The following is a 24543-nucleotide window of genomic DNA, read 5'->3' on the forward strand; positions in this document are numbered from 1 at the left end:
AAAGCACAGGAGATATTGTGAATAGTCACAATTAAAGAAAGTGGCAATCACTTTCTTATTTATAAGGTTAATAAAGACATATAAAAATGGTATTACTGACACATTTGAAAAATCAGAAGACAATGCAGACACTTTACTATTGCTAACATAAGAGTCAAATGCACAAATAATTTGTGAAGCATAAAAGAGGTTGAAAAAACAGGAAGATAACATCTAATTTATGGTAAACTCCAGGAGAGCAGGAACCAAGCCTGTTTAATCCACTAATGCATAGCTGGCACTTAGCAGAGTGTCTGGTTAGCAAATGTTTAATATTTTTCAATAAATGAATGAATTCCTGGATACTGAGCATTTGTTTTTCTCAAACTAGGAAAAATCTTGTAAAAACCATGTGATGTTTTTTTTGGTGGTTAAAGTAACAAAACTTGAGCACCTGCTGTAAGTTCCAACTGCTATTAATATTAGTAGAGTTTGTCTCTTTTTCTGTCTCTTTAGAAACAGAAACTGACCTTAGGCGGCATAGGTTGGTGGAGTCTAGAATTCCTTCATTCTACTCTCTTAGAATTTTATTCCTTTCCTGTCTTTTCCTCCCCAAACTACATTTTTGTGTGGGCTCTGTAAGACTGAGTTGGCTCTGAGATAAAATTGATATCTGAGCTGGGTGTCAGACAAAACAGAGAACTCTGTAATCAGAAATGAGCCATAAATCAGAGCCTCGCCAACTGTCCTGATTCACACTCCTATTTGAAGTTCCTGGAGCTTGGAACTATATCCACGTGTGTGAGAGGATGAAGAGATGCAGAAACCTCATGGCTTTCTGTAAAAGTATATGCAAATGAATATACACAACCCGCGGTAATTAATTACAGTGTTTTTTTAAGGAGGATTAAATATAATTTTTGACTTTAACATTATACAATAAAATATCATTAATATAAATAATACTTTTACCGTGGTGGAAAAATTTACTTCTTTCTAGACATTTGAAAACTACCATTAATTGAACTGACCCTGAGACCTGAAAACATTTTAGGAAAAGTTTAGAAACAAGAGCAAAGAGGTTTTAGAAAAAACTTTAGAAATATAGCAAACCAAATCAGAAATACGGTAAAACAAATTTGTCGTTTTCAATAAAGGCATTTCATTTAATGGTAAATGTTTACTTTGGTACCTTAGAATATTATTTATAAAAGGAAATTCATCAATAAGAAAAAGATAATTTGTTAAATTTCCTGATTTTTGATTTGGAAACCGTGGTAACCATACCTATTACTGAAAATTGTTTGGAAGAGAACACAACACCAATAACAAAGAATTTTAATAGATTTCAGAAGATATGAAACCATAAGCAGGGATGATGGAATTAAGGTAGATAACTTAGAGGTAATTGAGAAAGAATGGCATCAATGGCTGATACAGACAATGAGTGGCACAATGCATTAAAGCAGAATGAGAAACTGAGAACCAAGTTCCATTAATGTTAAATGTCAGGTGACAATATACAAGTAGAGTCATATTAGAATTAACTTTGAATAATGAGTCACAAGTTCAGAAAATTGTTGAGGAATTTTAGAGAAAAAAAGAAAAAATTTCAAAAGAAATTTGTAAACTTTCCATCTACTTTTATAGGTCTATCTAAGAAGTCAGTAAGAATAGTGAAGCTTCTAATAATATCTTTAAAAGCAAAAGAATAAAGCATATTTGAAAAACAGAAAGGTAACATTTCTAGGTTTGTTCTCTTAAAATTGAGGGCAAAATGAGGGATAAAGTAGGGTATAGCAGAGAAATGAAAATATGATTAATCTTCAGATAATTAAGGGTTAGCTTTACCAATGGAAAACACATCAGACACCAGTGCACTGTGAAGGGAGCAAAGCTGAAGTTACCTCTGGACACCACTTAGCTTGTGTGACAGCAAAAAGAAGAGTTAAAAACGGAATGAAATGCCTGTTGGTGAGAAAGGAACTGGGAAAGGGAGTTTAATGCCAGGACCCCTAACCTGTTATTTCTCAAAGAACTTTCAATACCTTTTGTTTTCTTAATCTTTGCGTCAAACAATAAATAGCTATATTTTTTCTGAAGAGAAATCTCTACAATCTGCCAGTTACTGCAGAAGAACTTCCACTTAGAATATCTTTGACTTTTCCCAATGCCTACTTATGACATAGAATTCTTTAACTTATAGAGAAGAAACAGGCCCAGAGTGGTCTTGCGTTGTTTAATTCAAAGTTTAAGGCAAGTTTACTGACTCCACAGAGTTCAAAACCCATTCCTTGCAATTTCAATCGCTTCACAAGTAAATGTCAGAAAATCTCTCTATTTTAATTTTTTTTTACATTTCCAGTTAGACTAATTTTTAAAAAAATGATATCCTTGATTTCTCATAGAATGATAGATTTTCTTACTTCTACCTGTGTTGAAGAAAAATGTTACTTCTTCCCCTTGAATTTTATTCTGCTTAGGTAAAAATCACTTACAGAATAAAATTTAATTTTATATCAGTAGGCTTATTTGATATGCTGGCACTACTAAGGCATTTCAGATAAACCTTTAAATTAAAAATATGTATTGAAGGTATTTGAAATGCTAGTCCCTAAGAGGTTTCTTGTTTGGTATAATGCTGGATAACACATATAATAAAATGAGAGAAAGATGGGTTTAATTAATTTCATAGCTAATGTGAAAATTAATTATAAACTTATTTTAGTTATAAAATTATGCAACACCTCCTTTTGTAGAATAAACTATAGTCACTATAAAAATATACCATGAAGTCTGGAGAATTAAAAAAGGGAAAAAGAGTTATTAGGATCATTTATCTGTGAATGCTCTGATTTCTTTTATCAAAACTTTGTTGGCTTTAAAATACATCTACATTTACAGATGTAACAAAAGCATTTCAGACAACAAACACTGCACCTTCATACCTTATATAAGAATATTTTTATGGGAAATTAAACCACAAACACTTTTTACATGTATACAGAGGGTGCCAAATAAATATATACAAGTGGACACTTTGGTCAACGTTACTCAAGCAGCAGTTCCCCGTAATCAGAAGTGTCAGGATGCTGATGGTAAACACTTTGAGCACCTCTTATAACTGTAGAAGTGAAATGTATTCATCTTTTGTTATCCGTGTATATTAAGTATTACAATTTTAATAGTTTTCCTTTCCTAAAATGTGTATACATTTTTTTGGCACCCTCTGTATTTATAACACACAGCAATAAGATCACTTGGGGAAAATCCCTGACAATGCTCTACAGTGGTCTTTGACCTGGTGAAAGAAATAACTCAAGCCATGAATGACCAACATTTAATTCCTACCACCTATAAATTTTGAGAACTGAAATAAAAAGGGAAAGCAAACAGTCTTAAAAAATTCCAAGGATATTACAATAATGTTTTTATTTTTCAGACGTACATTTAAAACATAATGAAAACCAGCTGCTCTATTTAGATAAATTGGGGCACTTAGTTTAAAAATAGCTTATTAAAATAGATCTGTATAAAATAGATCAATATAAGTTGATACTGAATGATCACTGAAGGAATTTGTGGGGAAAACTAGTTAAACTAAAAGCAAATTACATCAGAATCAAAGAATACATTTTTTTGAAAAACTTTTTTAGGCATAGCCTAAAATATGAAATTTGAAATATTACAGAATTATTTTTACATATGCCAATTCGGACAATATCACAGGCTCTAAGTTCAGAATTTTCAAAGATCATTAAAGTTTATAGTGTGCACATCCTTTTAAATCATATTTCAAAAGCTAAGACTTTTCTTTTCCATTCAAGATATTCTAATTACCTTAAGTAGAAATATCATAATATCAAAGGTACCTCAATTAGCAAAATCAAAAAAGTATGTTTATTTTTTTAGTACGTACCCCATGGAACTATTTTAATGTTACCACTGACTGAAAGATCCTGGCCACTGTCTTTCTAGGTAAGATATAATACTGTAAATGGGCATCTTGAGAGACTCTCAATATTCAGTCCTGGGTCCCAGTGGCTTTATGCTCATAAGGAAGAACAGAGAACAAAACCTTGGTAAAACATCAGAATTATGAAGAGTATAATGAATAACACTAAAACCTTTATATTGTATACTGGCCTGGTATATACTCCAGACAATATAATAGTCTAATTGTCCTCTAGTAGCTTGCTTACAAGGAGACAGAGACTGTTTCTCAGAGCCAGACTAGATGTGCTAGAAAAAGCCACAGGCTGGAACTTAAAAGCCTTGGATTGTCATCCTGTCCTTGCCAGAGCTATGTGACCAGGGCAGGTTATTTCATCTCTTAGCCTTAGCTCCCTAAACTGAATAACCCTTCTAGATATTAAATTCCGTGACTTTAATTATTTAATACACTGCTATTAAGCATGAAGAAAGCTAAAATCACATACTTCAATTTGCCCTGGAGAATTTCATTAAGCAATTCAAGGTACTTTCTGGACATGGAAAACTGCATGCTTATCAAATTCTGTATTCAAAGAAGCAAAACACAAAAACATCTTTAAAGACGTGTTTATAAGATGGCATCTTATACCTGTTTCCTAGACTTTCTGAAGTTATCACATTTGGTTTGTATTTCAAAGAAGCCCCTCATTTTACACACTGAGGAATAACACCAGATCACTGTGTTAAGAGCTGGCCGATGAGTACAGAGGGAAGAGTTGTTCCACAAAACTTGGTGACATACAACCCATGTTACAGCCTGTGCTAAGACAGGAGAATACTGAAACATTTCTATGTACTAGAGATGACGTGACGAAACAAGCAACATGACAGAAGAAGTGTTATCAGAGCAGACCACAGAATGCAGCAGGACAAAGGAAATGTGAATTCAAGAGGTAGAGCCACAAGGAACACCAGGAGAAATACCAAGTAAACATAAACCAAAAGATAGTAGTTAGTTTAAAAACATTTGGCAGTAAGTCTATGAACCACCAACCAACCCTTGAAGCGTAGAAGAAACAAGGACAGGGGTAATAAGGAAAATGCTTTTTTTTTTTGAATCATGATTATATGTTATCTCTCTGCAGCCTACACATTCCTACCAGAGGTATGACCATCACCACCACGTCCACTGACCAGGAGAGAGATGGAAATGTGAACAGATTGGAGGAAAGCAATAGTGAGGAGACGAGAGGAGGAATGAACAGTGAAAAAAAATAACATGCAAAGTACTCTAGTTTTGGGTCTTGTGGGCTATATTGTGGCAGATGTAAAAATAAAAAGCTAAGATTGCATACCAACTTTCCCTTCGCTCTTAACTCAGGGCTCACTGAGATGCTTGCTGACTGAGGATAATAAATCTTCAAGTCCTTTAACAGCTGGCTCCCCCCACTGGCCATTTCAATCACACCCATACATGAGGCTGATGATTATGAAGTAATGACACCATCTTTACAGGACACACACAGACATCTGTCCCAGTACGCTTTGGTCACACATGTATTCTCACTGGCGTCAGCTCTGAATATAAAGTATACATAAAATATATACACAGACAAACATGCCAGAAACAATTACATTCTGTTGGGGAATGCGTAGCTTTTGTAAAGAATACGTTCAGTGGCAGCTAATTACTACAGTCAGATGATAAAACAGCACTTTATGAGACGACGCTCATAACCAGTTCAATTTCTATAGCCTAGTTGGACCCACGTGTGCTTAGTGATTATCTCATGAATCCATCGTCTTCTGCTGAAATAAATTAAGGATTAGTTTCACCTGCCCCAACCATAAACAGATTTAACTTTTAAAAGTAAAGTATATGAGAGATTTCAAAAAAATAGGAAAAAAGGGTAAAATACTGATGATTTCATTTAGCTCTGCAAGGAGTAATAAAGGAGTAATAAACTGCTTTCCTTCAGGATCGTAAGGACTTTTAATTAGGTGAGGATATTTAGAAGCACAATGTTAATTCCTACTATTTAAGCCAGATAATAATTCCTAACCTAATTTTGACACACAAATCCAGATAGCTCACCACCTAGATAATTAAAACTCCTGATCAATTCAACACACCTCTAATTTTGAAATCACTATTTTGCTCTAGGACATTGACAGGAAGTGTATTTAACTTCTGGATTTTCTATTTACTAAGCTACGTAAAAAAAATTTTTGTGGGTAAAAACCCTCTATACAATAACCTTTCTGTTGAGTATTTTGGGAAACAACACTGGAGATTTAATTTTTTTAAAAAGGAGTCCCAAAACATACAATAAATATGCTAATATTATAAAAAGTTGGGACCCAATTTACCTGAAGGAGAGCCATGTGCTGAGGTCATACTTTTGACCTTGGAGTCTGAGAGTCGAGAGATACTGTTAGCTCTGATTCTAGGCGAAAACTTATCTGAAGGTACTAATCGGGCTCCACTTCTAATGATGGCTTCTGCGGTCCGGGAAGAGGCACTACTTCTAGAGATTGTTGCTTCAGAGTCACTGCGGGCTGACAACGAGCCAAGCCTCGTTCTGCGAGGCTGGGCCAATAAATCAATCCTAGAGATGTTACGCCGGCCTGTGGGAGGTTTTGATGTTGAACTTGTTGTGGACACTTCAGAAGCAACGGATGCTTTGTCAGCATCAGCAAGTTCACTGTCTGAAGCTTCCCCAAGTCGTGCTCGGCGCAACAGGGAAGTCCTGGTAGGTCGTGGCCGTGGAAGAGTGGTGGATTTACTGGATGAACCAGGCGCGATGGGAGAAGTCTTGGATTTAGTGACTTTACTTCCTTCCAGTTTGGAATGTGCATGCTCGTCAGCTGAGGTAAGTGCAGTCCTTCCATGAGGTTTACAAGAGTAAGTTTCCTGATCAGATGACATAATATCCGAGATAGCAGAATGAGGTACACTAGAGGTTTGGTCGTCGTCTGTTAAATCTACCGACGGCTGTCTGATTCTTCCACTGGACTGTACAAATTTACGCCCCTCTGCTCTTGAGCCTACATCGGTGGAACGAGTTTTTGTTTTCTTTTCAATTTTCTCCCTAGCACCAGAAGATGATTTTGTAACATCTTTGGAAGGAGAACCTGTGGAACATCTGTCTTTATAGAGACTAGTGAAACTCTTTCGCTTTTGGGTTGACTTCCTTTCAGTCTCTCCAGTAACCAGACTGATTGTACTAGCTGTGTCCACATCAGATTCTGGTGAAATAGAGTTGTCTCTATTATAACTGGGAGTGTCTGGGCCTTCATCAGTTTTATTATCTTCACGCAGTTTAGCTTCTAGAAAAGCCATTACTGCTTCTGTGTCTTTTAGAATAAGGGTTGTGTCCATACTGGAATCGGTATCCATAGAGTCACTTCTTTCTCGTATTCTATTGACAGATGTTAAAGCTAAAGATGGTGGAGTGGATGAAGTCTGTTTATTTATATGGGGAATAAGTTCTATGGGGATGTTGGGGCTAGGTTTCTCTATAGTGAAGCTTCCTTGTCGCACTAATGACTTGGACGATTCCTTCTTGTCTCCTCCCTTTGAAGTGTGACTTTTCAGAATTTCCTCAGCTTTTCTTCGCTTGCCCTCATTTTGTACCGCCCTTTCTCCTTTGCTTGCAGAATGTCCTGGAATTTTTTCTTGAGGTTGTGACTCTTGTTTAACAGACTCCTCCCTACACCTCTCTATCTGACCTGAAAAATTTTTTGAAGATAATTTAGTAGGTGTCCACTGTGCCTGATCCTTTGGTTCTTGTTGCTGAAGTTTAGCTAATGTTTGCTTTACCAAAGAAGCTTCCTTATCATTTTCACTTTTCTCCTTTCCAGAGGAGCTGCCTAAGTGCAGCAGGATCTTATTATCTCCAGCAGTTTTAAGAGTCTCCCCATTTACTGCCCTGTTCACTTTATTCAGGGCTCTGTCGGCGTCTTGTTTATCCTTCTGGTATACCTGTGTAGGCGCTTCTTTCTCCTGAAGTTCGGTGTCTTGTTTTTCTCCTATCTCTGACCTCTGTGTCATAACCTTTGCTCTGGAGCTCTCAAGAGACTTTTCCTCATTTGGAAGCTGGGGAAGGGTTCGTCTCCTTCTCTCTCCCTGACTAGCCAACGAAGTTGCTGAGCCAGTGCTTCTCACTGAAATGCCAGATTCACTGATATCTGTATCTATGAAGGAAACCAAACAAAGAATTTATTAGGGCAAATAAATAAATAAAAAGAATATCACATTACATTTGGTTTTGAAGTGTAAGTTAAGAAATGGTGTAAGTATAAAATAGAACTTTGAATAAATAAGCCAGCGTTGTGACAGAGCAGTTTAAAAAGCAAGTACAAAGGAAAGTGCACAAATAGGCAGATTACTGATAGGGGAGTCAGGAAAGCAAATAGTATGAGATGAAAATTAGGGTCATCGGATCTGAAACCTACGTCTGCAGCTCCTATTTTGTTTTAATGTATTCATTGTGTTCATTCTTGCTTCTGTGGCTTATCCCATCCTCTAAGTTTTGTTCAAGACAACAGACTCTAACTAGTGTATTATAGAATTGCACAGAGAATGACTAAGAAATAGTTTATTTGCTATACTTTCAATTACATAGTTAAGAATATACCTAGTTTTTAATAAGCATTTTTATCCACTTGAAAGAATGACAAGTTGTATTTCCTAAGTAAAACAGAAAATACAGGAGTTGAACAAGGCTTTCGAAAAATCAAATTCAAAGCTGATTAAAATAATTTTTTAAATTACAAGTATGAGAAAAGGTGATAGGAGTTGTCATAATTTTACAAACGGGGGATTTTAAATTATGATTGTCTGGTATATTAAGGCCTCATACGAAATACATGATCCCTTTCCCTCTTTCAAGTAAGTAGACACCAGTGAGAAAATATATACTTTGATGTTTTCATGTGAGACAATTTGAAAATACTTAAGGAGTATTTTCCTGAATAAATGGAATGTGTTTCTGAAAAAAGGGGTAAGTCTTTTCAGAGAAATATATATTAACATATAAAGCATCCTAATCTTTTAAAGCATCTTTTTGGGGTGCTATAAGTCAGAGACAAAATAAATTTCCATTTCCATTTCTAATGGTAACAAAATTAAGAATACAGATAAAAAGCCACATGTAAGTTCTTCTTGAGGGTTTTGTTTTTAATTAAGAATATAATTAACTGAATCTAATAATATCATTAGAGGCATATATATATTTTTAAGAAACTATTTCAGTTCACAAAAATATAATTTAAAGGTACTACAAATCACATTACATAGATTTGCAAAAGATGTATTAAGTAAAATCTTTTTTATTGAATGGCACAAAGTTTGAACATCTGTTGTATTAATGAATGGGATAATTTGGAATTGTGTTAATCTTATTTTTAGATATTCATGTTATATAAATTTGTGCATATTATGTGCTTCATCTATAAATCATCTCTGTATCATCAGTTAATTTTAATGATATCTGCATTAGTGAAAACAAAATTGTATTCACATATACACATGAGAATACGTGAATGTTTATTAAGGTTTAATTTACTTCTTACTATATAGATTTGCTTTTTTGAAAACTGATGTGTGATTCAGACAGACAGATACACACAAAGAAATACCATTCTCTAAAGAAACAGGTACAGTCAGTTCCATTATCCTTTCTTCTTGATCATGCCTTGTATGATTAGCAGCCAAACTAGCCCATTGTGAAACCCAACGCTTGCTTCCAGATGAAGATGTGCCTCCCTAAGGGAGAAAAATAAGATAAAATAATACGTATGGTCAAATCTGATTCTCATGAAACAGAATTCCATTTGGTCACATTAACCTGTCATACAAAGCAATATTTAAACATCATATTGCTTTATTATCATTTATTAAATTTCCCCATATAAAATGAAGATTCTCTAGGTACCCCTTTTTGCACTACATTTTATTATTACTATGAATGTAGTATAATTTTCTCAACTTAGTAACGACTAACAATGGTACTAAAATAAACTCTTAGGACATAAAATTTACTGCTGCTAGAAAAACTTGGGTATATTAGCATAGCTTTGTGGCGACAACAGTACAGTTAGTTGTACCCCATTCTATTGAACAAGGAGTCTAATGGTCTATTCCTAAGTTGCGCTCTGGCCCTCTGAGAGATGTTTCCAGGAATCAGATTGGTCCAAGAGTCTCAAGGAGTATTAAATCTGCCAGGTCATGTCTTCAGGGATTTAAAAAACAAACCCAAAGCTTTATACTTCTTTGTATAACACTTCAATGTTTTCATAAAAAGCTAGAAATCATTACTTTTAAGACTTTTTCTATAATCATCTTGAACCTAGATCTGTCCTTAAGACAAGTGCTCTTTGAGACCGTAGAGTCAAGCGTGAAATAGAATTCATTACATTGTTCCATAGACTTAGGGACATATAATGGTAATTCTTAAGACCAGGGCCATCTAGGCATCTAAAATAGAAAACCTAGGGAGTATAGAAAAAATCGTTTCCTCACTGAAAATCTAAGCCAAGGCTTAATATTGAAACTGGAATGATAACTAAGGAAGAGAAAACTACGACCAAAAATTTTGAATTATTCAAAATAAAATTTTATTAAAAGTGTCAGATTTACTGTATTAATGACGACAGGCTAAAAACTAATGAAACAAATATTTCATACAGACCATATACTATATGATTTCAAGAATAACACGTTAAACCAGTAAGTATACATAATGACATACATACATACAATGCAGCCTAAGAATACCAAAGCCTGCTGAATCCTCGAATTCTCTTTCAAGAGTCTATAGTAACTTCCCGCAGTTCTGAGTACGGAAGGAAGTACCACAGCCATTGGCACCATGCAGGAAATAACCACGATAGAGTGGGTTTCACTGGCAAACACTATGTAGAACCAGTCTGTGAAATTGTTCTAATGGCCTGTTTATAGGTGACTCCTTAAAAGGCAGGTACATACTGGGGCTACAGATAAATTTTACTTGGCATGGGCTGAGGGGATAGAGAGAAAAAGAATGAGACTATTTAAGTTCACATTCATCAGAACCCTATCTAGATTAATCAGGATACCAAAACATTGTGTCAAATAAGTATCACTTGCTTTTGATAAGCAAATTAAGCATCTTGTAAAATAGAATAAAAATTCTCTAAGATCAAGGGGGGAAAAAGAACATTAAAATACAATAACTGCTTTGACAGTTTTTAAGAAATGGCTGAGCATAAAGGGATAGGTATATTTACCTGTATACAAAAAATATTTTATTTACATTTCATACAAACATAACACTTTATTTATGTCAAGATTTTATTTATATTTTATATTTATTTACCATTTGTATACTTTACATTAACTCATCTCCTGAGAGGCAGTACAGCATAATGAGTGAGAGAATGAATTTAGAAATCAAGGCTGCTTAAAGTTCAAATTCTGGCTCTACAAGGTACTAGTTTTAAGACCTTGGCCAAGTTAATTACCACATACTTCAGTTTCCTTCTTTGTAAAATAGTACACAGAAAGCTTCCATTGAATGTTAGTTCTTATTTTCTGAACAAATTATAATTAAAACATCAGTTACATGCATATTTTAGGTTTTGACATATCAGTGTGGAATGAAATTCTAAGATCGTTTTCAATAAGGGAATAAATTGTTTTATATACCTCATTAAACTCCCTGTAAGTAGTTGTTTTTTTTTAAAATACCATTTGTAGAGATGAGAGAAACTGAACTTAAGAGAGGGGAGTGACTGGGTCAAAAGCACTCTCTTAGATGCGATCGTTCTAGGATTGGTCTTTCTGGCTCTGCCATACCACACTGACTCGGTAACCACTATCTGCACCAAGCCATCCTTAATTAATTTCACATTATTCTGATCACATCCTCGGCTATACTGCAATGGCACTTATTGAGATTTACAAGTTGTATCCATCAAGGACCACCTTGCACATGTTTTGTTTCCTGGCACGGGAGGTCTTTCCCTTCCAAATACATGATCTTCTACAGTATAAGTAGTGTGTATTTTTTTGTGTTACCTCATAATGCCAATTAGAGCAGCGGGCATATAGCTCATTAACTGCTTACTGAAGTTAACGTTTTCCCTCATTGACAAAAAAATATTAGTTAAAAGAACATACCAACAAAAACTGAAATGGAATTACTGCAAAAAATTGCTTTAGGCTTTCATTAGGAACAAATAATTTGTGAGAATTTAGATTTTAGAAGTTATTATACAAGGGGACATATCAACTTAAAATAATATAACTACAAATAATAAAAATTTACATTTTATGCATGTAAAAAGTTATGAGGAAGAGATGTATACCTCTGAGTTGTGAAACCCAGGTGTACTTAGTGGCTTTCTTTCTTCCATTACTACTGCGGCAGAACTGAGAGCCCAATCTTTTATCAGATCTTTGTGTTTTTCATGGATAATAGGCCTATTATACTCCTGATTGTCATCTACTCCAAATACCTAGGAGGAGAAAATCATTTTATAAATGAAAAGCCAGATTAATATGTGAATATTTTCAGTAACTTAAAAGGCAAATAAAAATATTTGAAATTAATTGCAATAGGTAATTTCAGTAATGAGAGAAAACTCGTGAAATGACAAGGTAACATCCAAATAGAATGATAGCTGGAGAGAAAAACAGGGCAGTGGCAGCTTAGGTCAATGTAACTGTCCTTTTTTAATACTGAGCAACGTACTGTTTAAGAACTAAGAAATATTCAGGATATTACACTTCATTTGTCAAGAGATGTTAATGATGTTAAAAACTGTCATAACGCAGAGTTTAAAAAGTACTTCAACTCATTTCTAGCTTGTCTCTTTGTTCTATTATTTTTGAGAAGCATATTGTAACACTATAAACATATGACTGATTTTATGTGTTCCTTCCTAATAAATGTACATTTACATATGCGTTAAATTTATACATATAATTTTCTAAGTTCCCAAGTAACAGATTTTATTGTATGATCTTTGTACAGCGTATAGCATAATTCTTAAACTAAATTCTTAAACTAAAAGTCACTCAAAAGCCTTTGTTTGAAATGCAGATTTCTGGGTCTGCTCACACAGATCAGCATTTTGAATAAGCAGATTCTCTACAGTTGCAAACAGTTTTGAAATATTCTAAATACAGAGACTAACAATCATGTGCTTTTAAGGGCAGGACCGAAGTCTTACTCATTTCCTGGCTCATAATAGGCCTTGATTTTGTCAAAGAGACTGGAAGAAGGTTAAAACTACACAAACATTAACATTCCCGAGTCTCTACTTTGTTCCCAATGCTTATTGTCTACAGGTATCAGTTGTGACTTTAATTATTATGATCAAGAAAAATATTATGTGTTTGAATCAGTGCTTTGTAGCAAGGAGCTTTAGAACATAAACAAAGAAATTTCATTTTCTATGAAAAGGGAAAAATACCTTTGTTTAAACTATTTTCTAGAAAACTTTTTAATGACCATACATCTGGCTGATAAATTCTGATGTCCACATTTAGTAAGGCAGATAGCAGATTTTCAAAATAACTGAAACTTGGGAATTTTACCACTAGATGGCCTTATTACTTAACACTTAATTCAAATATAACTATAGTTTTCAAGAATTATGACTTAATAGTCTGTTGAACCACTCACTCAGTATTGGAATTATCTTTGCTTTAAGAGCAAATTGTGTATTATTAACTTTAAATCAAATATAAAGTTTAATAATACATAAAATACAGTGTTCTGAAGGGGAAAAAACCTGCTTCATTTCATTAAACATTAGAATTAGTAAGTTTAACAAGAACAAGCAATAAAAATTACTAAGTGTAGTTTTCTACGTACTCTGCCTTTAACCCTACTTATACAGGAGGCAAATTAGACCTACTTAACTTATTTGTGATTTAAAAAGTTTTCTAACTCAAGTCATTGAACTCCACATTTCCTGAAGTTTATCTCATTTTTATAATTACTACTAGGAAAAAAAAAATCTAATTCAAGTTTGGAAGTAAAAAATAGAAATAACCACATGTGATGTTACTTGCACATTGCATCTCTTTGACATGTTAATTTACAAATTACCTTAAGTGGTTTTCTGATTTGGTGACATTTAATTTTAATCCATACTCAAAATGGACTTCCAAACCTTGATTTCCTCAAATATCTAAATAACAGCTGTTTCAAATAAAATATATTAAATCTCTCCAAATCACTTCTGACACTATTTTGAAATGATAAAAAAGGGCATACACATACACAAAGAAGTAATGCTTTTAGGGAAGGGGAGCTGAAGTTGTCCAGAAAGAATACTCAGATGACGTTCTACAGATTCCTTTTAAAGCATTACAGCTAGCTATACATACATCTGTCATAGAAGTAACAATTATTTACTGCCCAAACAAGCGACAGAGCCTGAAGTACCAATGCATGGGGAAAGAAGCCTTCCAAGTTCATCCCTGTATTTCTAATAGTGTTTTGAAAAATTAATGATAGCACTGACTAGCCCAGCTTGAAATCCGTATCATCATTTTTGTGCCTGGGTACAAAAACATCCATTTGGGACAACTTGCATGTGAAAACAAAGAGGACATAAAGAGCTTATACTGTCTATACACTTTAAAGGTATTACACTTTTCACATTTAAAAAAAGTACATACCATCTGACATACAACCTAATAGTTGGACAGAACTTGAGAACTGCTCAAAGCGAAGAACAAGTTTGCTAGATTTTCTTTCTAGATTTTGTCCCTAGGTGATTTCACCCACCTCCAAGGCTTCACTTCAATTTCCAACTATAGACAGCTGCTTACCAGTCTGTCATCTCTCCTCCTAGATGGCTCAAAGATATTTCAAATGCAGTACGTTAACCCAGGCTCATGATTCCCTCCTCTTCCCCTCTCCCACTGGGCTCAATCAAACCCCCACCTTCGTATTGCACAAAATACGGGTTTTCCATTCAGCTGGGCACGTTTTTAGACTAGAATTCTATGGTGGGGAAGAGAGTGAAGTCAAATACCTATCTAACTTTTATGCTTCTTTTCTAACAGAACCCTCCACCCAAAGGGTGTAAGTTAGTTTCTAATTTGTCCAGGTGGGAGTAAAAGGAAGGGGTCATATAGGGGTAGAAAATTTCTTTCTGAACTTGTACTATCTGAACTCTTGGGGCCTGACACATGTTTAAGGATAACTCATTTATCTTAGTGGTAGGGAGTGGCGCTCATGTGCTTGTCTCTATAGCTCCTTGATCCAGGTGGCTGCATCTCTGTTTTGGGGAGTGACCTGTGACCCCTACCATGGCCTCTTAAGTTTAGGGTAAGGAGAGAGCACCTCCTTCACTATCGCACTCCAAGAATCATGGAACATGTTCTCAGTCTTTTCCTTTGAATGTGTGCCTCTCACATTTGGCATCTCACTTTGGTATTTTGACTCTATTATCTCGGTGGTTACTCTAAACAATTTTAACAACCTGTTACTCAGTTACAGTACTATTGGCAGGCTACTGTGCTAGCCACCAGAGGATTTAAAAATATACAGTTGGCCGTCTGTATCCACAGGTTCCACATCCACAGATTCAACCAACCATGGATTGAAAATGTTAAAAAAAAAAAATGTTAAACAAAAAAAAAAGTTCCGTTGCTGGCCTGTACTACGTGGTTACATCTGTACTGAACTTGTACGGACTTTCTTTTCTTGTCATTACTCCGTAAATAATAAAGTATAACAACTATGTATGTAACATTTACATTGTATGATAAGTAATCTAGAAATGATTTAAAGTATGCAGGAAGATGTGCGTCGGTGATATGCAAATACTATGCCATTTATATAAGGGACTTGAGCATCCTCAGATTTCGGTATCTGTGAAGGGTCCTGGAACCAAGCCCCGGCAGATACCAAGGGCCGCCTATATGACTTAGTCCTCACTCTTGAGGAGCTTCAGTCTAATATGGGAGCTTATATAAAAAAGGAACGTCTCCTGAACCATGCAGGAGTACTCTGTAGTTAAAACAAAATTTCTTTAAGAACCAGATTGTATTGTTAGATTTTAGTATTAAATTTAAAAAAAAATTAAACATTCTTCAGATGATAAAGAACTAGTATGTACAATACAAACGAAGCCTACGAAAAGTCTGACCAGTTTTTTCACTAGCATATTATCATCATAGTCATTATTATTTAAAAGCTCTGAATGTATAGAAAATGCCCAGTTTCTAATTGTGAAATTGGCGAGTTGGGGAGAGGGGAACGATGGTATACCAAGGTCAGCTCTCCTGGGGGTAACTTTCAGGCCTGCTGAGTAGGGTTAGGGCAGGTCAGATTATCTTTGGTAACATCAAATATAGGAGTGCTTATTGTGACAGGAAGTAGAGACCACTGTGAAAAGGGGTGGGAAAGGGGGGAAGACTGACGCATATAAATATGGCAATGAAAATATAGAGCAAAATGCTAATTCAATAGAAACAGTCCTTAATTTATTAGTTAAAAAGATTTCCAAATCATTTGAAATTCAGCATTCATTTTTCCACAAGAAGGAGAAACATGATGGTAGGTTAAATGTCAAGCTTTTGTGGCCTTATTTTAAAATAACTGAAGAATAGGACTGCATTAGTATACGGATCATATCAAACTGTCGCAGTAAAAACGCAGCCAAGTTTCAACCTCAGGAGAACAGATTTTTTCCTTAATGAACAAGGACCCCCCTAGGGAAGGAGAGCAGGGTCTATACCAGTTGAAATCAATAGTAGAGGTTCCTATATCCTATGAAAATCACTTGACATATAATTACTTTAAGAACTATGCAGGATTATACAATTTAACAAGCTATCGTAGGATCAAGATATAAACTAGTTTTCCATGCAGGGAACAAAATCAGGATGATCTAACAGAGGAGAATGTTTTTAAACTTACAATTTTCCATGAAATTCTAATTTCATTTTTAAAAGGAAAAATCCCTTAAAACTCAGTGGTATAGAAAGTTCTAAATGTTTAACACAGGATTTTCATAACGTATTTGTAATAAACTTTTAAATTTAAAATTCAGACAAAATTGTTAGGAAAAAAGAACTCAGAGTGGAGGTAGGAGAGACATTCTATAATTTATCACGGTATACAAATGCTCCCAGCAGCCAAAAGGGGAGACAACCCATATGTCCATCAACGGATGAGGGAATAAGTAAAATGTGGTATATCCATCCATGCAACAGTACATTATTCAGTCACAAAAAGGCATGATGTACTGAGACATACTACATCCTGGATGAACCGTGAGAATATTATGCTAAGTGAAAGTAGTCAGTCAGTCACAAAAGGGCACATAATGTATGATTCTATTTCTATGAAATGTCCAAAATAAGCAAATCCTTAGACACTGATAGTAGATTAATGGTTGCCAGGGGCTGAGGGAAGGGGAATGGGAAGTGGCTGCTTAATGGGTATGGGATTTCTTTTTGGGGTGATGGAAATGTCCAGGAATTAGTGCTAATGGTTGCATAGCTCTGAATGTACTAAAAGCCACTAAACTGTACACTTCAAATGGCCAACATGGTGAATGCCATGTGAATTTTACCTCCACGTTTTAGAAAAGGTACTATCTGGATTCATTTTCTTCCTTTTAACCTCTCTCTGGGTAAACATATGCTCTTACATGTTTGCTCTCCCTGAATCAATCCTGTGTTCCTCCCACTCCTTAGGAGTATTATATCCACAACCTCTTCCCTTTCCATCACTGTTTAGCATTCTTTTTCTATTAGACTCTTCTTTCATATCTTCAAATTATGCTCAAGTCTAATCTAATGTTTCTATAGTTAAAATATCCAAATTTTATCCTCTGTATGGCTCATTTCCTTGTCACACATCCCTTCCTTTCATCCCTAAAATCTGGCTGCTCATCAATAACCATCTTACCCTTTCCTTGCCAAGAAGATTTTTAGGTGCTAAGTCATTAGCTCAGCATTGCTAGAAACTCCAGAGTATCTCTAGTCTTGGGCTAATCAAGGCAATTCCCCTGAAACTCACACATGTCTTCTGACAAAACGTATATTCTTAGGTAGCTTTCATACTTACTATTTACAAAGCTAAGCTTACACAAGGCAAGGTTTTAAATTATACATTTTAACAAGTTACTTTAGGATCAAGATATAAACTAGTTTCTGCACATTAAAGAAATAGAAAAAATTGTGGAGGCCTGGTTGGATGTGATCAATGTATAAATTTATCACAGTAAATTAGCTAATAATATATAGCTAACCACATACAAACACTGACAAAAGTGAAAAAAACATATTTTTCTTCTCAGTCATTCAAGAGATACTGAGTATCTACTGCATGCCAGGCACTGTTCTAGGCCCAAGAAACACAGACGTGATCAAGACAAATATGATCATTCTAGAAAGGACAGAAAATAAACGAGCTAGCAGTGAGTTCTACACAGGAAATAAAACATGGTAATCTGATGGAGATATAAAAGGTAAATGCTGGGGCTACTTTAGCCAGGCAGTTAGAGAAAGCCACTGCAAGTTATCATAAGGAGGAGCTAGGTATGCAAAACACACAAGAAAGAGCTCATTAGACTGAGGGCACAGGAACTGGAAAGTCTCTTAAACAGGAAAATAAATAAGTTTCACATAATAACAGAGAAAATGGGGGCAAACCTACTAAATGTTAAGCTTCTGCATGAAAAAAGGTGAGGGTTCCCTTGTGAAGCTTTGGGAATTAAAAAAGGTGAGGGTTCCCTTGTGAAGCTTTGGGAATTAAAGCAGGAATTAAAGCTTTGGGAATTAAAGCAGGAAAGGGTTTCCTACACCTAAGAGGGACATGGGGGTGCTCAGAAGGGGAGAGGGGCATCAATCAAAGTGACCAAAAGTAAATTCTCCTGATAAAAAAGATTTAAAAAATTGCTCAGTGAGTAGAGGATAAGAAAACTCAAGCTGTCACAATTTATCTTTTCGGAACCACTGTGTGCTTTGGCCCATTAACACAGATTGTTTCTGGATTGGCAGGAAGTAGAAAAAAGTGTCAAGTTCAAGTCCAAACGCTGCCTGTGATCCAAGTCCTGGCTTCCTGCCCAAGGCTCCTGTGTGACCTACTCTTTCAGTTCCCACACACCTGATTTACGTCTGAGAACGCTTTGGACACCCTGCCTTCCTCTGTGTCCTATCTGGCACCGTCTGCCTAGATCCTGCCTCTGCTTTATCCCAATTCCCTGGCTCTGACTCGGATCTGATCTAAAATCTTGCTGTGAATGTCAGGGTTTGGAATATCCCCTTTCCAAACCGCTACCGCTGGATCCAGGTTCTCAGCACGGCCGTCTTTGGGCTGCGTGAACCACTGCTCTAGCTGTTCTTCATTCTGCTTCTAGTCCTGCTTCTGGATGCTTCCCTACGACCTGTCGCCTACAGAATAAGCACTGATAGATAACAAAGCCCCATGAGAGAAGAGAATATGCTAGTTAGACACATTTTGGGGGAAATATGCTGCCACAATGGACAGGAATCAAAACTCAGGAAAGGAAAAGTATCTGGCAGAATTGGTGTATGGTATGAAATTTCTGAAAAGGAGAAATAATTTTTTTTTTTTTTTCCAAAAGATAGATCCTCAAGCCCTCTACAATGACCAATTATTTTCTTGCTCATTTACTCATTAGCGTTCTGGTCTCACTACAAGTTTTTCTCATTTAGCCTGGCGGCTAGGTGGTCGCCCTGACGCCATCTCCTCTTCCCTCAGCAGTGTCTGTTTTGATGGAGAAACGGGGAGAAGAAACTGGTACTACTGGTACTATGATGGGTTCTCTAGCTATAATAGGAAGGTCCAGGAGGGAGGGCGGGGGAGATTATTATTATTGTGGCAGACAATTACCTTTTGTCCAGGCAGTCAACAGCACTTTCTTATTATAGCGCATCTCCATGTAAGCTTAGATGTAAAACTTTAGAGATCTTTACAAATAAGAGGCATTTTGTTAATACTTTGAGAGGTTAAGTTTTGGGACAATGCATAATATAAGACTAACTACTAACAAACGCACAACACAAAAACACAAACCAAAACGCTGTAATCACATAACCTAGGGGTTGGGGAGGGATCTCTCACTATCTTTTAACTATGACCAGCACAGAAAAGCAAAGCTATGACATTTCAGCCTGGTCACCTCTTTAGATCCTATTTTGACTATATGCAACTTCTTCCAAGTTAACATGCAAATACAGAGGGTGCCAAAAAAATGTATACCGATTTTAAGAATGGAAAAAAAAAGTATTAAAATTGTAATACTCAATATATACCAATAACACAAGATGAATACAAGTCACGTTTGACTTCTGCAATTACAAGAGGTGCTCAAAGTGGTTCCCATTAGCGTCCAGACACTTCTGATTACAGCGAACTACTGCTTAAGCAACGTTGACCGAAATGTCCACTTGTACACATTTTTTGACACCCCGGTATATGTTTTGCTTATTTCCTTTAGGCCTTGGAGTACAACGTATTTTGGGAAAAGACTAAGAAGGCATTCAGTGCTCAGCACACTTAACATCAGTGTATCATGTGACACTGTTGCTTACTTCCTTTTGATTCAACTTTTTGTTCCAAGATGCTGTTTTCTCTTGTTTCTCTTATTCCTTTTATTCTTTTCAGTCTCCTTTGTTCACTCTTGTTCCTTTGTCCACCGGTGTTGGTGCTGTAAGAATTTCATACTTTGTCTCCACTCTATACATTCTTTCTAGGTGACTCATCTATCATTTTGCATTCAGCTACTCGTTAGTAATTCCCAAATTAGTATTTTAGCCCAGACTTCTTACCTAAGATCCAGATGTTTATATTCAATGGACTGCTGGACCTGTCAGCAGCTTTTTAATTGCCTTCTCTGCTTCTAGCCTTTCCAATTTTCAATTCATTCTTCACACTTCTGACAGCGATTAGACAGTCACTGCCCCACTTAAAAGTTTGCAATGACTCCCCAATGCCTTCATCATTAAAAAATCTAGAGTCCTTAGTCTAATTCAAAAGGGAATTTGATATCTAGTCCAATCTCATCTCTCTTAATGTTAAGAGTGGTCCTCTGAACAAGTCCTCCACCCTCCCGTGATTTTGAAAACACCGCTCCGTATGGAAAGCCCTGCTTTACCATGCCTGTCAAAGGATTAATTCCACCTGTTTCAAAATGAGCTCAGTTGGCAACTAAATTCAATTTTTATTGAGACCATATAAAATGCCAAACACTAGCAGTCATGGAATTCCTGCAATCATGGAGTTTACGTGTGTGTGTGTGTGTGTGTGTGTGTTATGGGGGAGTGGGCAGGTGAATAAATAAATTGGCAACTATCAAGTAGTGATAAAGCTTATGATTACAACGATGGAGACTAGGGTGGCTTCTTTAGATAGCACAGCTAAACACTTCTCTGAAGAAGGGACGTTTAACCTGACATCTCTCGGAAGCTACTGGTACCCTTCCTCCAAACACTTACGTCTATCACAGCACTCATTGTACTATTTTTAATTCACATATTTTACTTATGCAGTTCCATCCCTCTACATACTCACTTCTTGAAGGGAAGAACTCTCTTTTCAATTTGAATGCACTCCTAACACAAAGCATGGCACGTAGTTAATGCTGAATAAAGGTTGCTAAATGAATAAATCAGTGAAATAAGCCAGGTCTCACACAATGAAGTGAAAAAGGAAAGAGACCACACAAAACTTCTTAGGATCAAACAGTGAAATTCAGAGGGCCGGAGCGGATGGCCCCACCGTCTACCCCACACACCCTGACTTTAAAAGGATGGCGGAGCTCGTCAGCCATGTGATGTGATGCCTGCATTTCCTCCTCCTGAAGTCCTCCTATGCCTTGACTCGGGCTGTTCTCGGTTTTTGTTTTCTCCACACGCAGAGGTTACTTCATCTTCAAACACTTGACTCCTGCTGCCCTGCTCCTTTCCCTAGAGCCTGAATGTGCCTTCTGGCTTTAACCACGGCTGGTAGCCTCTCAGCTTTGGTTTGGTATTCATGAGATAATGTGGTGTTCTTCTTTTCCCCCTACAGTAATGGTCTCAGCTTTGTTTTCTGGTTTACACAAACAAAGAATGACTGAATTACTGACTCAGTCACATACCGCCATTAATTCCTTAAATGAATCCTGTTTTAAATCTTGGTTTTCTCTATCCAGTGTGACCATGTTATTTGTCATTGAAACTGGGAGTCTTTTTAAGAATGAAATAAAAGATGCTTTTGATAATTACACACAGTGGACAGCAGGTTTTGCGGCCACGCTCTCCACCCTGCAGTTTCCTAGAGTCTCATCTGCAACAATGACTTTGTTCTCAGCTTTCTGCTGTCGGCCGGGTGCTGCCTTGTAATGGAACCTCCACCAGGCTTCAGATTTGACCCTTTTGGTGCTGAGAGAACTTTCCAGGATTGATCAGTGCCTTGTGTGGAGATCCACATGTGGAAACTCTTAGTAAGGGTAATAATTCAGCTAAATTTACATACCTCTTACTATAAAACAGGCATTGTGGTAAGCATTTTATGTATTTTATTGAATTTTTATAACCTAGTGAAATTTCTTCTATTTTAGCACAAAAAGAAACAGGATTAAAGAAGTTAATTTACTCAAGTTTACTCAAGGGCTAGTACATGCAGAGTTTATACTCAATCTCAGGTCTGTCTGCCTGCAAGTGTTCATGTTCTTAAATACTATAATCCCTCACTGTAAAATAGTCTTTTAAGAGAGAAAATATCTATCGCTATAAATAAAATATCACAAACCAAACAAAGGCATAATAGCAAAAAATATTAAAACTTCTTAGCGTTCTTTTTTCAAAACCTATTCTTTTATTTTCTATTTGACAGCATTTTAAATCTACTTGTTCTCAATAAATAGAGGGAAAATTAGGAACTTTAAAGTCATCTGAAAGAAATGTCATTATCAATTCCCAATGATGACAAGAATTCACAATCACCAAGAGCCATTTTCTATGCTAACACTGTCCACAGACTTCCTTTAATATAATCAGACAACTCACTTTATGCGTCTGTTTCTTACCTGCTACACTTTTTTGTTAACAACCATCGTGACACTGATCGCGTAACATCTACTCGTATTTCTTAGACTAATGAGTCTCCAAAGCCTGGAGTTGTGCAGTTCAACAGTAAAAGCCTGAGCTTGTGTTCCTCAATAAATGTGTGTTTAGAAATTACATACGTCTACCAACATAATATTATATACGTGACAGAACACTGAAATAACAACTGTGAAATGAAAAGTAAATGAAAATTCTAATCATCTTCCTGCATTCCAAAGGTCATCTTGTCTTCTCCCTGAAAGACCACTCTGTAAACTCACCATTTACACTAGTGCACCTCCAATGTCAATGTGTTTCTGAATAACCTGGAGATCTTGCTTTTAAGGCGGATTCTGGTTCAGTATGTTTAGGATGAGCCTGAGAGTCTGCATTTCTTTCTAACAAGCTCTCAAGTGATGCTACTGCTGCTCACACATTGAGTGATAAGAACTTGAACAAAAGATCTATGCTTGGCCAAACTTAAGTTGCTATTTTCCAGAGGGTAAAATAAACAGCTGATTCTAAAGTCAACTTTCTATTGTAAGGAAAACTGAGAAAAACTACTTTACAACAGTCATTATACATAGTAACCAATAACATCAAAGAATAGATCTGAAATGTAAATAATCATCTTGACTGGACATACACTTGTTGCACTCAAAGTATAAACAAACTGATTTTGTTCTCATATGCTTCTCTTCTATCACCAAAGACAGCAGTGAATAGAAATTAACAAAAGAAACTAAGAACAAAATTGATTAAAACATATGTATTTTCATCTGCTTCCAATGTAAAATTAGTAGGCAAGAAACCTATTATCAGCTATATTTATGTTTATTTTAACAGTCATAGCAACGTGGTTTTGTTTGTTTTTTTAGTCTTTAAATAAATGCAAAGGGAGAATGGCCAAACAAAGTATACTATTTAAAAATCCTATCTTAAATTTATACAACTTTAAAAGGTCCAAACAGTTTAAACGTACAGGACTTGACCTATGAAACTCAGGCAAATTCAGAACATAAGCAGAATAAAATCAGAAAGCATTTTGGTCTTCTTGTTAGTCTTGCCGTTCCCTGACAAAATCCTAAAGTTCCAATAACCACTGTCTGCATGAGAACATTTCATGCTGACTCGAATAATTTCCAACAATCAAATACACCACACGAAAACTAGTATCATACCCAAATTTCAATTATTTACCTTGTCAATCATTTTTCTTGCTTCCACTTCCTCACTGTTGGGATTCTCTAACTCAATGGTATAAGTACCCTTGTCACTTTGGTCATCATCATTATCCTTTTCAGAAGTAGCAGCAGTAGCTTGATTTTTTAACATTTTATCCATCTCCTGGCTCGGTCTGTGCCCAAGACTCCCTGAACTTCTTAACAATGCAGTTTGTAGGAAGGGAATTGACACCGATGGCTCCTCTGATTTCTGTTTTAACAATTTCCCATGTGGAACACCATGCCCCCCTCTGTGATGCGCAGAGCTAGTCTGTAAAGACAAAGAAACCACTTTGGCATCTGCTGTTGGAGACTTGCTTTTTTCAAGTTTTGTAT

At 36.0% G+C, this 24543-nt stretch overlaps 1 protein-coding gene across 10 annotated transcripts in view; it reads right to left on the reverse strand.

Annotated features, from left to right (window-relative positions):
* Positions 1-24543, reverse strand: part of CEP170 (centrosomal protein 170) — a 109107-nt gene that overhangs the window by 23479 nt on the left and 61085 nt on the right. For 7 of the 10 annotated variants that reach the window (XM_019746814.3, XM_074316825.2, XM_074316826.2 and 4 more), the window contains 4 exons: positions 24185-24478; positions 12265-12414; positions 9556-9682; positions 6283-8109 (listed from right to left, as the gene is read on the reverse strand). In XM_019746814.3, coding sequence (XP_019602373.3) covers positions 6283-8109; positions 9556-9682; positions 12265-12414; positions 24185-24478 — 2398 coding nt within the window. The remainder of the gene's footprint in view (positions 1-6282; positions 8110-9555; positions 9683-12264; positions 12415-24184; positions 24479-24543) is intronic. The other 3 variants (XM_074316828.2, XM_074316827.2, XM_074316830.2) reach the window with 3 other exon arrangements.

Source organism: Rhinolophus sinicus, chromosome 6 (assembly GCF_057876585.1).
Source record: "Rhinolophus sinicus isolate RSI-liver-muscle chromosome 6, RSI-T2T, whole genome shotgun sequence".
Lineage (NCBI taxonomy): Eukaryota > Metazoa > Chordata > Mammalia > Chiroptera > Rhinolophidae > Rhinolophus > Rhinolophus sinicus.